The sequence below is a fragment of the Hyposmocoma kahamanoa genome, unplaced genomic scaffold (assembly GCF_003589595.1).
Source record: "Hyposmocoma kahamanoa isolate Upper Pololo Valley unplaced genomic scaffold, ASM358959v1 66, whole genome shotgun sequence".
Taxonomy (NCBI): domain Eukaryota; kingdom Metazoa; phylum Arthropoda; class Insecta; order Lepidoptera; family Cosmopterigidae; genus Hyposmocoma; species Hyposmocoma kahamanoa.
Window position 1 is genome coordinate 22,489,593 of NW_020653854.1, and position 14,457 is coordinate 22,504,049.

Sequence of the window (14,457 nt, forward strand, 5' to 3'; positions counted from 1 at the left end):
CGTAATAAAATAGAACTTCTTGAACTTCGCACAATAAAAAAACGTAATTAAATGAGAGATCATAGGAATAATGTAGTCCGGATCTAAATCACTTGATATGTATATACACAACATACAATAATACGTATATTATTGTACGTAGGGCCTTAGGAGGTCATGCCATTTTTGATCACGATTATTCTAACGATAAATACAACATTCTTTTTTCAACAATTAGAGTACCAGAGGAGATTTTGTATCACTTCACTTTTTATTTTTATGGCTCCATCAATATGAGAACTGATGATTTTGGTAACTTGTATTAAATAATAACTGCAACATAAAAGTGACATAAAACTATGGCAAAATGCATTAAAAAAAATAAGCAACATCCGACTTTAGTTACCAATAAACAGTTGTTGAGACCATAACCTATTAAAATCTGCCTCGACTATACATTAAATAAATAAATATCAACGCACCAAATGTACAGAATAGGTTCACAAATTAGAAATATAGAATAGGTTACAATAAGTTTGATTGTAAACATAACCTCACCTTCAAAATGTTTCCGCGTTTAGTCTTGGTAAAAAAAGTTTTCGTAGTCCACATGGTTAGAGACAACAACGAATAAATTATTAGTTAATTGTATCACAACTGTATTTTAGATATCTATTTTACATTTCATTTACACATCCTCGTGAAGTATTTATTAGATCACGCATCACGCTTTAAATAAATACAAAACAATGATTTAGAATACCAACTTCACGTACATAATACTTAACACATATTGACACAAAGAGCGCTGGTGTAATTATGGAACATTAAATGCCAAAAAATTGGTCGCTGCCAAATGAAAGAGTGTTCAAAACGTACATACATACAATAAAATTATACAACTTTTTAGAGTTCTTGGCACACCGAAAACTAATATCTAAAGAATTTAAGTCATTTAAAAGGAAACGTAGAACAACTTGACTTCTTTCCAGCTTTGTTTTGATGCCTGTTTCATGTTCAGTGTAAAACAGAGAAGCTTTTGTAAATGTTGTAAACTTCTAAATATTTCAATTTTTTGGTTTGGTTACTAAACGTCCAAGGAAATAAGAGTGAACTGATAAAATATTTTAACTTCATTCGATCAAATTTATTTAATTGTTTTTAAAATGTCCTCGCCTAAGCTCTTTTTTATCCCATTTCCTAATTCACTTTCCAAATTTCCTTTTTTCTTCAAGTTTCCTAATTTTAAAGACTAAAATTAAAAACATTGTCAGTAAAGGGATGCAAGTCACGAACAAAAATCTAAAAAAAGCCGATGTCAATTTCAGTGTGACCAAATTTTGTAGGATTCTGCAATTTTAGCAGGGTGAGGCGAGCAGACTGTCGCCGATAACAAAAAATTGTCAGTTTTGGCAGGGCCAATAAAACTTTATCAAGATTCGACATTTACAAACTTACTCAATTTCAATACCTGCACGAAAAACGTAAACAAACTTACAACTTTAAGTTAATGTTTATTTTTCTTATTACCCTGGAAATTCGTTACAGGCCATGTGCCAGAATATTCAGTCAATATGCATAAATACCTACAGCTTATAAGCTCTTTACTGAAAACTAGTTTTTTGACAAATCCATTGGAGATAAATCATCACAACTTCAACTTTGAATTTCTTGTTTTCTAACAGAATATGGATTATTATGTAGTACCTATGCGTCAATAAACAAATTTATTATTTTATTACACAATAAGTTGAAATATACAGGCAAGTTACGGACGGCAGCACATTAAGCTACACATCGGCGGATCTTGTTCCGTTGCAATTCAAACCAAATTGACTATGTATGATCGAAATTCAGTTAATTTAAAAATTAACATGTTTCTGCAATATTCACGTAAAACATGTAAAAGAAGTAGAAATAGGTGCATACATAATATAATACATATACATAATATAAGACGTACATACAATAATAACAATAGCTCCGAATAAAAATATTCATATTACACGGATTAAATAAACATATTATATAATATGTCAAGAAAGTTTGTGTTCGTTTATTAATACATTTGTATTTCCATATAAGTTATGAATTAATTCATCAAGATAACAATAATTGTAACATATTTCTTCAAAAATATTTAGCAGATTTAACTAATTTTTAGCCGAGAACCAGCAAGATCGTCAATTTAAATCTGGTCACACTGGTTAACATATTTGTGAAAAATTGTCAGTTGCATTTTAAAGTTATCGTGGGATAGTTGTCTTTACTAAATGTACAAGTCGCGTAATTCCTTTTGTGTACAAAGACGGCGATGATACTGCATGCTTAGTGCAGTTATCTTCGGCTACTTGCTAAAACGAGACAGTTAATGGTCAGTGACTAGTCTCACGGCTCTTTTTCGTGACTAATCTCATTGTGCCGGATCAGAGTTATAACAATGTTATATTATTGCGGTAAATAATATTTGAGTACTTCGTAGAGCGTAATAAATAAACACACGTGTCAGATGTGGGATAAGTAAAAATTTTAGCTGAAATAATTTCAGCCATGCCCAACATACAACATTATAAGACGCCCCAACAATTATGGGAGAGCGTATCCTCTGTACTAGTTAATTTTGTTGAAAATATATTTTTCACTATTGGAGTGGTCGTGGCAAGACATCCATGGCGAACCATAATACTAACTTGGATATTCGTGCTGCTGAGCAGTTTCGGCTTCTTAAAATTCTACTTAGAAAAGAATCCCATGAAGTTGTGGGTTCCTCCAGATTCCTCCTTTGTAGAAGACACGTACTGGTACATAGACAAGTTTGGAACTGGATTCAGAGTGCAGAAAGTGCTTTTTGTGTCAGAAAATATGCTGGAGCCAGATAGCCTTATGAACATTTACAATATTACGCAGAAAGTGAAGTCTCTTCAAGTGAATTACAACAATACAAACATATCCATAAGTGACTTGTGTTATAATGTTCCTGTGGTTAACTTCTATTCAAGTGATGACAATGCTAGTGATTTTTCAGATCCAACATTGTGGGTTGCTGATGAATTTTATTGTAGTTTCTTAGAAACTTTTTCGTATGCTTGTTTACAATACAACATTTTGGACCTATGGAAAAGTGATCCAACATTAATTAAAAATACGACAAAATACGATATTATAAAAAAAATCAATACTATCAAAAATAATCCTATTACTGGTCATCCTACAGATTATACGAAATTGTTAGGTGGAGTAAAAAGAGATGAGAATGGACATATAGTTTCTGCTAATTCTTTGTTATTAAGTTGGTACACACAAGTTAATATGTCTGCAGTAGACCTAAATGAGGTTGGTAATGTAGTTGGCACGGAAGATTGGGTCACAGTGCCACTTGCACTATGGGAAGCAAAGTTTTTAGAACTAATGCAATCAGAATCACAAAACTCGTCAACTTTTAAAGTGTATTATGAGGCTGGTAGAAGTTTCGGTGATGTCAGCGGCCAAGCAATGTTCCAAGAGGTAGATAAACTTTTTATGGGAATAGTTTTAATGTTTTTGTACATAGTTTATGGACTTTCACGTCTCAACTGGTTAGAAATAAAACTTATACCGAGTGGTGTTGGTTTGGTGAGTGTGGCAATGGCGTATGTTACATCTTTGAGTTGGTGTTCCATTTTGGGCGTACCTTTTGGCCCTGTCCATTCTGCTTTACCTTTCCTCTTAATGGGGCTTGGTATTGACGATATGTTTGTAATAAATGCATGTTGGAATACAGTGTGTGAATCTGACCTTAAAAAAAGTCTTCCAGTAAAAGTTGGCTTGACGATGAAACATGCTGGAGTGTCAATAGTCATTACTTCATTCACTGATATCGTTGCTTTGCTCATAGGTGCTATTACGATTCTTCCGTCTTTAAAATCGTTTTGCATATATGCTGCTATAGGAGTATTTTTCATTTTTTGTTTCACTGTTACATTTTACGTAGCAGTATTTACGTTGGACCTTAAGAGAATGGAGACAAATAGAAATGGAATATTATTTTGTTACAGACACAGAGAAAGGATTTATCCTGCTAAAGAAAAAACTATACTTCAAAAACTGTTATTACTGTTCTATAAGAACGTTGTGTTTACAATCCCAGGAAAGTCCATTGTGCTATTATTTACTCTAATCATGACAGGGTTTAGTATTCAGGCTATATTAAAATTAGAACAAAGGTTTGATGTGAAATGGTTTATACCAGATGGTACTTATTACAAACAGTTTCTTGACAAACACGATTTTTTTTACCCTGATGAAGGTCATGCAGCAATGGTATTTCTGGGTGAAATGAATTATAATGCTGAGTTTAGAAATTTACATAGCATGACTCAAAAACTAAAAAATGAGTCCTACGTTAAAAATTTCGAAACGTGGGTAGAACCATTTCATGCATATATTCTTTCAAATTACAAACGTGATTTAACTAATTCATCTTCATTGGTATCGGACGTTGAATTTAAACAATATTTGTCCAAATTTTTGTACAGTCCCGTAGGAGGGCGATACCAAGTAAATTTCAAATTCGCTGAGCGTTTTAATTGTGGTCAACAAACACCTAATATAACTGCATCTTCTATGTCGTTTAGATTTTCAAGATTTGCGGGACCAGAAGAATACATTCCTGCAATGAATCATGTAAGAGATGTAGTCAAATCAACAAACATAACATCAGGTGATGGTTATCGTAGCGTTTGGTCCAAGGTGTTCGGTAATTGGGTTACCGATGAAATAATAGCAGTGGAAGTGGAAAGAAATATCGAATTGGCACTGTTGTGCGTGATGGTTTGCACTGTTATTCTAATCACTAATCTTCAAATGTGTTTATGGATATTCATTTGCGTTTTGTTGACGATAGTTAATGTGTTAGGCTGGATGCAAAGGTGGGGTATGACTGTGGATATTGTCAGTTGTATTGGTCTGGAGTTAGCAATAGGTTTGTGCGTAGATTACGCAGCTCACGTCGGTCATACTTTTCTGACTACTTATGAAGGGACACGTGCCGAGAGGGCATTAAAGACAGTGTCATCTATAGGCGCAGCTGTATTTTTGGGTGGAGGTTCAACTCTCTTAGCTTTGTCTCTTCTTAGCATGTCCAAAGTGTACACATTCAAGTCCTTTTTCAAAATATTCCTTTTGGTAATATTATTCGGTCTTTTCCATGGCCTAGCGTTCTTACCAGTAGTTTTATCCTTAATAGGTCCAAAAGCTTACAGAGTACATAAAGAAAAAGCTAAACAAAATGAGATGGTTGAATTAAACGGTAAAAATCTCACTGAAAAGCAAGTAGATGAAAGCTAATAGAAATTAATTATCAATACGTACGGGTGACTTATGTTTTGAATACATCATTATATTATATGCATGATGTAATTCGTAGGAAGATTTTATAAATTATGGCCAATATACAGACAATGTCTTATCAATAACTACTTTTGTTCATAAGAGGTTATTATCAATTACTGTGATATCGCATACTAAAGTAGACAAAAGTACAACAGAGATTAAAATAACAAATTAGATAATAATCCCTGTAATATTCTAAATCACATCAATAATGTCAATCTCAAATACGTTAATAATAGTTTTATAATAAGTATAAGAATTAGATGGTAGTAGTAGGCAAAAATGTCTAAATCAAAAAGCTTTATATTTATTGTACGTAAGTATAAAAGTAGTCAAATACGAGAGCTATTTTTAAATTGGTGATTTGTGTATGATTATTTGACTTTATATGTTATCAAGCTTGATTGTACATTGTATCGTATCTATAGCTAGCTTTAGAGTTATCCAATTCTCTCAAATGCCAAACATTGTTTTTTGCTCAAAATATTATTTTAAATGTTACTTTGCACATACTTTTTATATTTCCTGTGACTTCCATGGTTAATAAATATAGAATGTCGAGCAATGAATGAAAGTGAAAAATGTACTTAGTTGTTTAAGCATGTATCTAATGATATTAAATGTTAACAATTAAGTAGACTTCTGTTTTTTCATATAAGGGCTGTTAAGTGGTAAAAACTGTTATAGCTGACGCTTGTATTACGCATCAATAGAGTAAAAAACATATTCTACTTGCAGAAGAAACCATTTCATTTCTTTAAATTTTGCAATATGACGAGGACCAGCGTCTTCTCGGCCTTTTGCGTTTCGTTTCTGGTTGTCCTAGTTATCTATTGCGTAGTAATTACCCTACAGAGAATTGCAATAGTTTAGTTTATATACTACGTAGTTATTATACTCTGTTAGATGCAGTTATTTGTAAGTTACTAACAATGCAGTTGTTAAGTTAGAGTGGTTTTACCAGTTTAACGCTAATACATTACAATAATTTCTACCGTTTATAACCGTCTTTGTCTTCATGCTTATGTACCCATATATAAACTGTCATTAACTTAATGCGTTGGCCACACCGTGAACGAGGCTAAGCTAACTTAGCTCACGTATCCGGGGTCTTCATACTTCGGTTCACACCGCGAACTAAACTAATCGAGCTAACTAAACTAACCCAACGATCCCGCTAGCTATGTAAAATATTTGCAATTCTGCCGCCCTTCAGCCCCGCACCTATCCATAGTGTAGCACGTCACTACTTTCTACGTATTTTCTTAGCTTTGCATGCAACTACGTGAACTAAGCTAACTAACTTCGTTCGCGATGTGGCCAGCGCTTAATAATAATGTATGACAATGGACACGAATGATGATGCGTATTATTTCTGTAATTTTATCGCCTTACAAGCAAAACTATCATTAGCACTAAAGTTGTTAACATCATCAAAACTATGCTGCATGAATTTTGAGTATACCTACATGTAATATTATATGTATACAAAACTTTCAAAAACTTCTTTGTAATAATGAGGGCAATGCAGATAGAATAAATATGCGATGAAGTATTTCAATAGTACTTAGCAATGATAACATCGTCTAATATATATAGTTTTCAATTCAATTCATTTATTCATTTGTTACTATGGTATATGGTATATATGGTAATAATATTTTAACGAATCTCTGCAACATCGAGTATATAACCAGAAATAGAGACGAAATGTCATTTAATTTGTTTGAAAACTATTCTGCCATATCATAACTGATAACTGCGCTCCGATTGGCTAGCCCGAGTTCAAAATAATTGACGGGTGTCGTCAATGAGTGTCGTCAACTGTTTCACTTCAAATCGACCAGTTAACTTGAGCTTTGCTATAATGGACAAAAATTGCAAAATTACATATTTAATATTTAATTACCGATGAAATGTGATTTGGTTTCAAATTCAAAATAATCTTTATTTCATAGGTAAGCATTATTACACTTGAAATTTGTTTTGTAATTAGATGTTTTGCTGTTTTTCCCACACCACCGAATAGAACAGTACGGCATTGTTAGAGATATTATCTTTATTACAATAAATACAGAATATTTTTTGGAATATACGGAGACGTACACACAGGTCAGTAGTTGGCCTGTAATATTGGCTGAAATATATCAGTACAAACGAGAGTTGATATTTATAAGAGCTGTATCGCTAATGTGTTACCAGGAATATATGGCCCTTATTTCGTCTCTATTTCTGGTTATGTACTCGATGCTCTGCAATAAGCCAAAATGGCATACGAAGTCAATAAAATAACAAAAATGCAATGTCAAACAAAAAATAATAACAGTACAATGTCTAAAAAGTCTAAGATATGGAACCGCTTTTTTCCATCCTCTAAGTGGAACCGTCATATAAATATTCTTCTATGCTGTAGTAACATTTGTCAATCAAAAGTTGTGTTTATTGCATGCTTGAATATTATATTATAATGTTAAGATATCCCAGACGCAATAAAAAATCTTAATATTCTATTAAAAATTTTAATAGAATAATGTGTCAGGGATTTTATTGAATATTTCAGGTGTCATATCGACAACGCTATTTTTGAATAAGGCCGATTTGCAAGTAATTCTTTGGACCATTATATTTCCTGATGCGAAGTGGGTGCGCTTGTGAGCTTACTTTCTCTGGAAGTTCGCTCGAGTTCGTCTTTACAAATAAAGATGTCTCAAGGTCAAGAATCTCATGTCACAGAGAAAAGGTTCAAGGTCAAGGAATAGCCCTGACACATTGCTTTTCGGCTCTAAATGACATTTCTCCGTAGGTAGAGTTACCCCAGAAAATCACACCACACCTAAGGATAGATCTTACAAAGCCATGGTAGGCCATTACTATAGTTCGGCGGTCCGCTGTTTTCGACAATTTGTAGAGTGCATACCTAAGAGTGTATAATTTTGCACAGACCTGTCGCGAATGAGTTTTCGTAAATGAAAATAAAGAGCAAATACCGAACAGCTAAAATGCGAAACAAATGACATAAATTATTATCGGAAGATAACGTTTTGTTCAATAACACGAGTACCACAGCGGTTATCGTAAACGACGGATGGACATAACGTATTCAATTAGCTGATCATGGACCGGAGTTTTGTTCTTTGATCTTTATTTGCTTTTAAGTAGCACATTTCTAACTGTACATTGAACGGATTGTCTGCAATCCTAACACATATTGAGTAATAAAATATTAAGCTTTTTTATTAGCTTGTTTTGTGCCAACGAGTTTCGAGGTTAGAAGTTTAGAGAGAGCGAGAATTCTTTATTGGAAGGAATTCTTTTTTTATTACAAAAATGTCATAGGCATTTGTTAATTAGATTTTTATCGGTAAAACAGTAATGAACCTTTTAAATGGATTGCGTTTATCTGTTAATTTTATTTTTATTTCATTTTAAATCGGCCGCGTTATCATATAAACTACAACACGCACTTGTTATCTGGGTATTAATTTATATTATTGGAAGCCGTATGACAGTAATATAACGCTGCATATGCAACTTAATTCAATAAAACACAGATTAGAGAGCAACTACTTAGATTTTTATATTATTTATTATATTATATTTTTTGGTCATTTCTGTTATTTTTGTAAACAACCATATTTATTTACTAGTATAATGCTCTCCGAATTTTACGAAAAAAAGAAATAAAGAAACAAAAACAAAATTTAAAATGAAAATAAATTTAGTGAAAAGATAAAGAAACAAAAAACAAAATAAAAACAGAACATGTCCGAAAATTAAGTTGGTGTAGTGTTCATTGGAGGTATCGGTATAAGATATTTTACATTGGTAGAGCGCAAATTTTGTACAAAGAGCATAAATTCACAACCGATTAGCTACAGAGTATAAATAAAATTTCACACTAGGCGGAATCGGAAAAATTCCCGAGAATCCAGTTGATTGAGCACATAATTGGACGGTTGAACGTCGAGGGTCACGAATGGAAGACAAGGTAATTCCATGTCCTCTTATAACTAGCAGTTACGTAATGCACCTACAGTGTCACAGAATGGAGCAGCAAATCGGTGCAATTTGGAATCTATTAGTTTGCTTACTGACTGACATACCTTCACTATTCAACGGGATTTCCTGGCTGATGATGCCGGGTGCTGCCGTGACCCATCAATATGGTTCATACATACATTTTTTAAATACCTACTGACAAACTCGCATATTTCTGACATCATAAACAACAACTTTTGTTCCATGATATAATATAGTAATAATAATTCAACAAATTTCACTAGATTACATACAAATATAAATAGATTTAGAGGATGTACTACGTGACTGCGAATGCCGATAACGCGAATGACGACAGTGCGAGGACGGTTGCGCGAAAGCTTAAATGCGCGATAGTTCATAAGCGCGAATGGTCAGTTGCGCGAAAGAGTAAATGCGCGATAGTTCATTTGCGCGAATGACTATAGTACGAAGACAGGTTTGCGAAAGCTGGAAGGCAAGTTAATTGTTGCTAGTACACCCTAATAAACTTTTACAAAAATAAACGTATAGTTTATTACGAAAACTTTGCATTGCAAAGAATTGCAACAACCTGCAGCCATGGGAGTTCTGCTATCGTCATGCGCAAATGTACTATCGCGCATTCAAACTTTCGCGCAACTAACCATTCGCGCAAATGAACTATCGCGCATTTAAGCTTTCGCGCAACCGTCTTCGCATTATCATCATTCGCGTAATCGGCATTTGCACTCACATAGTAGTAGCTCTAAACGGTAATAACGTGCAGGAAGAGTGACAGGTGGAGTCGTCGCGGAGGACGCTTGCACGTTTAAAAAAAAATGATATACAACAATGACTGAAGTTTATTTTTGGATTTATTATGTTTTGTAAAAAGTCATGGAACAACAGTTATTGTTTATGATGTTAGTAATACAGTCCATCGAGGTTGTTAGCATTTTAAAAATAACACCGTATACATATATGCGATGTTACATGTAAATACATAAATAGGAATATATATTGTAGGCATCAGTATATAACCAGAAATAGAGACGAAATAAGGGCCATATATTCCTGATAACACATTAGCGATACAGCTCTTATAAATATCAACTCTCGTTTGCACTGAAACATAGACAGGCCAAGTACTGACCTGTGTGTACGTCTCCGTATATTCCAAAAAATATTCTGTCTTTATTGTAATAAAGATAATATCTCTAACAATGCCGTGCTGTTCTATTCGGTGGTGTGTGAAAACACCAAAACATCTAATTACAAAACAAACTGAATCACGCAACGGAAACAAATTAAATGACATTTCGTCTCTATTTCTAGTTATATACTCGATGTCGTAATTAAATATTTTATTGAATGCTAGGATCATACCACCATGATATTCAATTATTTTTTGTGAAATTACTCCACTAGTTTTGTTATAATTAATAAAACAAAGACCGAACAATTACAAAAATTGATGCGACATCTTCTAGCAAACCGTGTCAAACGCTATGAAAATAAGCCACTGAACGAACCAGCGGACCTCACGAATTTCTCTAGGTGGAAGAAATTAATCGGTTTGTACGAGATTGTTATGAAGTTTCGGAGGAAAATTTACGTTTGATATTTAGTGATTGTAGTGACTCAGTTTAACAGTCGATTGAGGTAAGCATGACGAAAGAAGCCTTTTTGAGGGTTAACAGTTGGATCAAGAGTTATTTGTTACTTTGTGATCATCGATTCCACTCCATCTACTTCAACTGGAAAACGAGGACGAGGAGGTGTATGTCTTACGAAAATTCTTTAGAATCTAGTAAGAAGCGCAAAAATACCTCCACCTTCAAGCAGCAAAGTATTAGTTCTCGTCTCAAACATTTGAAAGTACTCGTTTTAAAAGGAGTTGAAAGTAATTCAGTAACAAACAACTGCTTGTATTAATAAATTTATGAAATTAATGTGTCAGTGCATTATATAGTAATGGTGTAGTGTAAATAATATGATAAATGCAACCGCATCTATATTATCTTATCGCGTTGCATTGATAAGGGTATTTTTCTACGGCAGGACATTTGTTATGAGTTCTTTCATATCATTAGAAACCGCAAAAAACCGCAGCTGATTTTTATAAAATTTTGAGAATGAATACCTACGCTATGAAATAATACAAAAATCGACGCTTCGCTAACAGGCGACACCTTAGATGAATTTGATAAAGATAAGTTTATGTCTCCATTTTTAATTATGATTTATTTCCATTACATTACACGACAAAGAAAAATATCAACCATTTTTGACATTTACGTATGATGTGCTTTATAGAAATATATAATCGCACATATCGAGTTCTTAGGTTTTCGCGATTGTTACACATATGATACGGTTGACAACCGATTTAAATCCGGAAAAATAGTTACATATAATAGCACAAAGCTTATCTAACAAGATTAATAAGAATTGCGACGTCGAAAGTTCCATTTCATATACACCACAACGATATGATATTGGGAAAGGAGATATTGGATGTATTTTTATTAAATTAACATACCTATCTAACATAAAAAACCTTCCATATAACAAAGTATGATACCTATCAAACAAAATGAAATGTGTATCTCAATTAAGACATTGGTCAAAACCATTTTTGATACGCCGTCGTTCTACTGTTTCCCATAGTGCAGTGTTCCATTTTGTAGGGTGGTGGTGCTGGTGAAATTATAGGCACATTGGACTTATCAACTTATGTCTCAGGGTGACACACGCAGTGGCAGTGCTCCCCATATCTTTGAATGGTACTGCAAACGTCGTAGGCGTGTCGTCCCGTCGCCTGACATCATAATAATCTATATGTTGAGTGTGTGCGTTATTATTATTATTATTATTAATCTCCGTACAGAGTACTAAAAAACCGACCTCAAAAGTCATTCATCCCCCAGTTTGCCACCCTTAGAGGTGGAATATTTTGTTCAAACTTAAATGGGACCACTACTGAGCTGCCCTCTTTCCAACAAAAAAATAATCGTCAAAATCGGTTCACAAAATCACGGAGTTATCGCGTAACATACATGCAAAAAAAAGAAAAACATACAGCCGAATTGAGAACCTTCTCCATTTTTTAAAGTCGGTTAAAAAAGTCGCGAATTAGTCGATTCGGGACGCAAACTTCTAAAATCTGTCTATCCTTTGTTTCAAAGATATAACACAGTTTCATACAAATATAAGTATACAGTCGACGCAAGGAGTGTAATTACCGTTACTTTGCATACAGTTGTTGTGATTTGTCATAAAGTTTTATCAGTGTTTGTATGTCATGTATGAACCATTGACCTACTGGAGACTAGCGAGGCGCGTGAAGTACCTACAGACTGGTATGACTATTGTTCGGAATTGATTGAGTATAGAATGAATAAAATACACACACCGACACATTTAAGAGAACAAAGACTAAGTGAGAACAAACTAATAATAACGTTTAACAACAACAACATAATAACGTTTAGGTATTTTTAAATAAATAAGAATTAGCCTTAGGCTCAATTTACATTGCGACGGAACGGAGTGGAAGCGAATTTTTAACGAACGATATTGTACATAGCATAATGAACTTTATGGTCAATTCTGTAACGTACAAAATAGATACAGCATTCTGTGCAATATCGTTACAAAAAATCGCAATAGAAATAGAGCCTTAAAGTAACAATCAAAATAACATTTTTTATCCTTACTCCACCCTTTTATTTATTTATTTTATATTAATTAAATAAAACAAAATGCATTTTTTTGAATTTTGTGACCTTTGTCACTGTCTACTTTTAGAAACAGCTGAAAATTTGAAAATTCTAAGTTTGACATTGAGTAAATCAAATTATAATAAATAAATCCTCGACGACCTCCATGGTCGAGTTACTTGCACACCAGGGGGTCTACTCTCGATAACCGTCGGACATCCGTCCGAAACAATTACTGCCAAAGCAATACTTGACCAAACGAAAAGACGCGTGATGCGAATGGAGCTTCATACTTGATACTTTTCTTTTAATTTTGTCGAACATTACTTATTTGACAGTAATTGTTTCGGACGGAGGATGGACGGAGATCGAGAGTAGACCCCCAGGTTGGATACCCGGCCGGGTCAACGTAGAAAACTAACTTTTCTATATTGTCTCGGGTCTGGGTGTTTGTGGTACCACCGTTGTCTCCAATTTCCATAATACGGTCATGCAGAGTGAGCCTCCTCGTGTTCCTTGGTTTGACCATGTAAAACTAAGTAGGGGTGAAATTGTCAGCGCGCATAAGCTTCGATATGGACTCGTTCCATTAAACAAAGTTTTGTATTTGATGCGGAGGGTGAACTCACCGAATTGCGAAGTGTGTGGGATTCCTGAGGATGTACATCATTTTGCCCACGGAGTGTGTTCAGACGGAACCTATCAGGGTGCAGTTGTTTGCGCAGGCTGGTTTCCGTACATTTAATGTAGGGTGGTTTCAATCTGCTTTGACGGAGCCAACATGTAGTGCCGCGAAGAATTTGTATACATGTTTGGTTTGGTAGTATTTTCTTTTCTCTTTCTGAATTTTATTAACTGCTTTCTTGAGGTATTTCTCTTCTTCTTATTACTTCTTATTTTTGTAATGGGGCTGACATGTTCAATAATGATCAAAACCCGTGAATATATACCTAAAGAGTAAAAAAAAGTGCTTTAGGTACTTACTTTCGAATCAGAGCAACGTATGTGATGGTGTCTAATATTTATTTATTTATCTAAACAAACTTTTTCAACAAGAGAAATTTACGAGACCGAAAAAAACAAACCTGCATGAAGAGGAAATTGAAACAAATTAATAAAAAAAATTACAGTCAACTTACTTTTTATTTTCAAATTAGACGAAAATGGAAAAATTTAAATAACCGATCAGACTTTTAAAATACACTGCATTGTTACCTACTCATGACAAAGAAAACGGTATCTTTACGGCATAGAACGCGTGGTAGTTCCAATAATAACGCCCGCACTCATAGCCCCGCACTAGGGAAACCCTATATCGCAGGTGCCATGGACACACGCTTAGGGTCGTATTCTAGAACTCTACTCAATGCTCAAGTCAGGATTCCAC

General features: G+C 34.0%; 1 protein-coding gene across 1 annotated transcript; it reads left to right on the forward strand.

Annotated features, from left to right (window-relative positions):
• The first annotated feature begins 3,159 nt into the window (after positions 1-3,159).
• Positions 3,160-7,070, forward strand: LOC113231664 (patched domain-containing protein 3-like). Its single transcript, XM_026466102.1, has 2 exons — positions 3,160-4,311; positions 6,218-7,070. The coding sequence occupies exons 1-2, from the start codon at positions 3,289-3,291 to the stop codon at positions 6,236-6,238; spliced, it is 1,044 nt and encodes a 347-aa protein (XP_026321887.1). The 5' UTR covers positions 3,160-3,288; the 3' UTR covers positions 6,239-7,070.
• The last annotated feature ends 7,387 nt before the right edge of the window (positions 7,071-14,457 follow it).

What these genes read in the sequence shown, in the direction of transcription:
- LOC113231664 (XM_026466102.1), top strand. Translation starts at nt 3,289, where the DNA reads ATGTCTGCAGTAGACCTAAATGAGGTTGGTAATGTAGTTGGCACGGAA. An exon ending in AAATGAATTATAATGCTGAG is followed by an intron (nt 4,312 to 6,217) that starts TTTAGAAATTTA and finishes GAATTGCAATAG; the next exon opens with TTTAGTTTATATACTACGTA.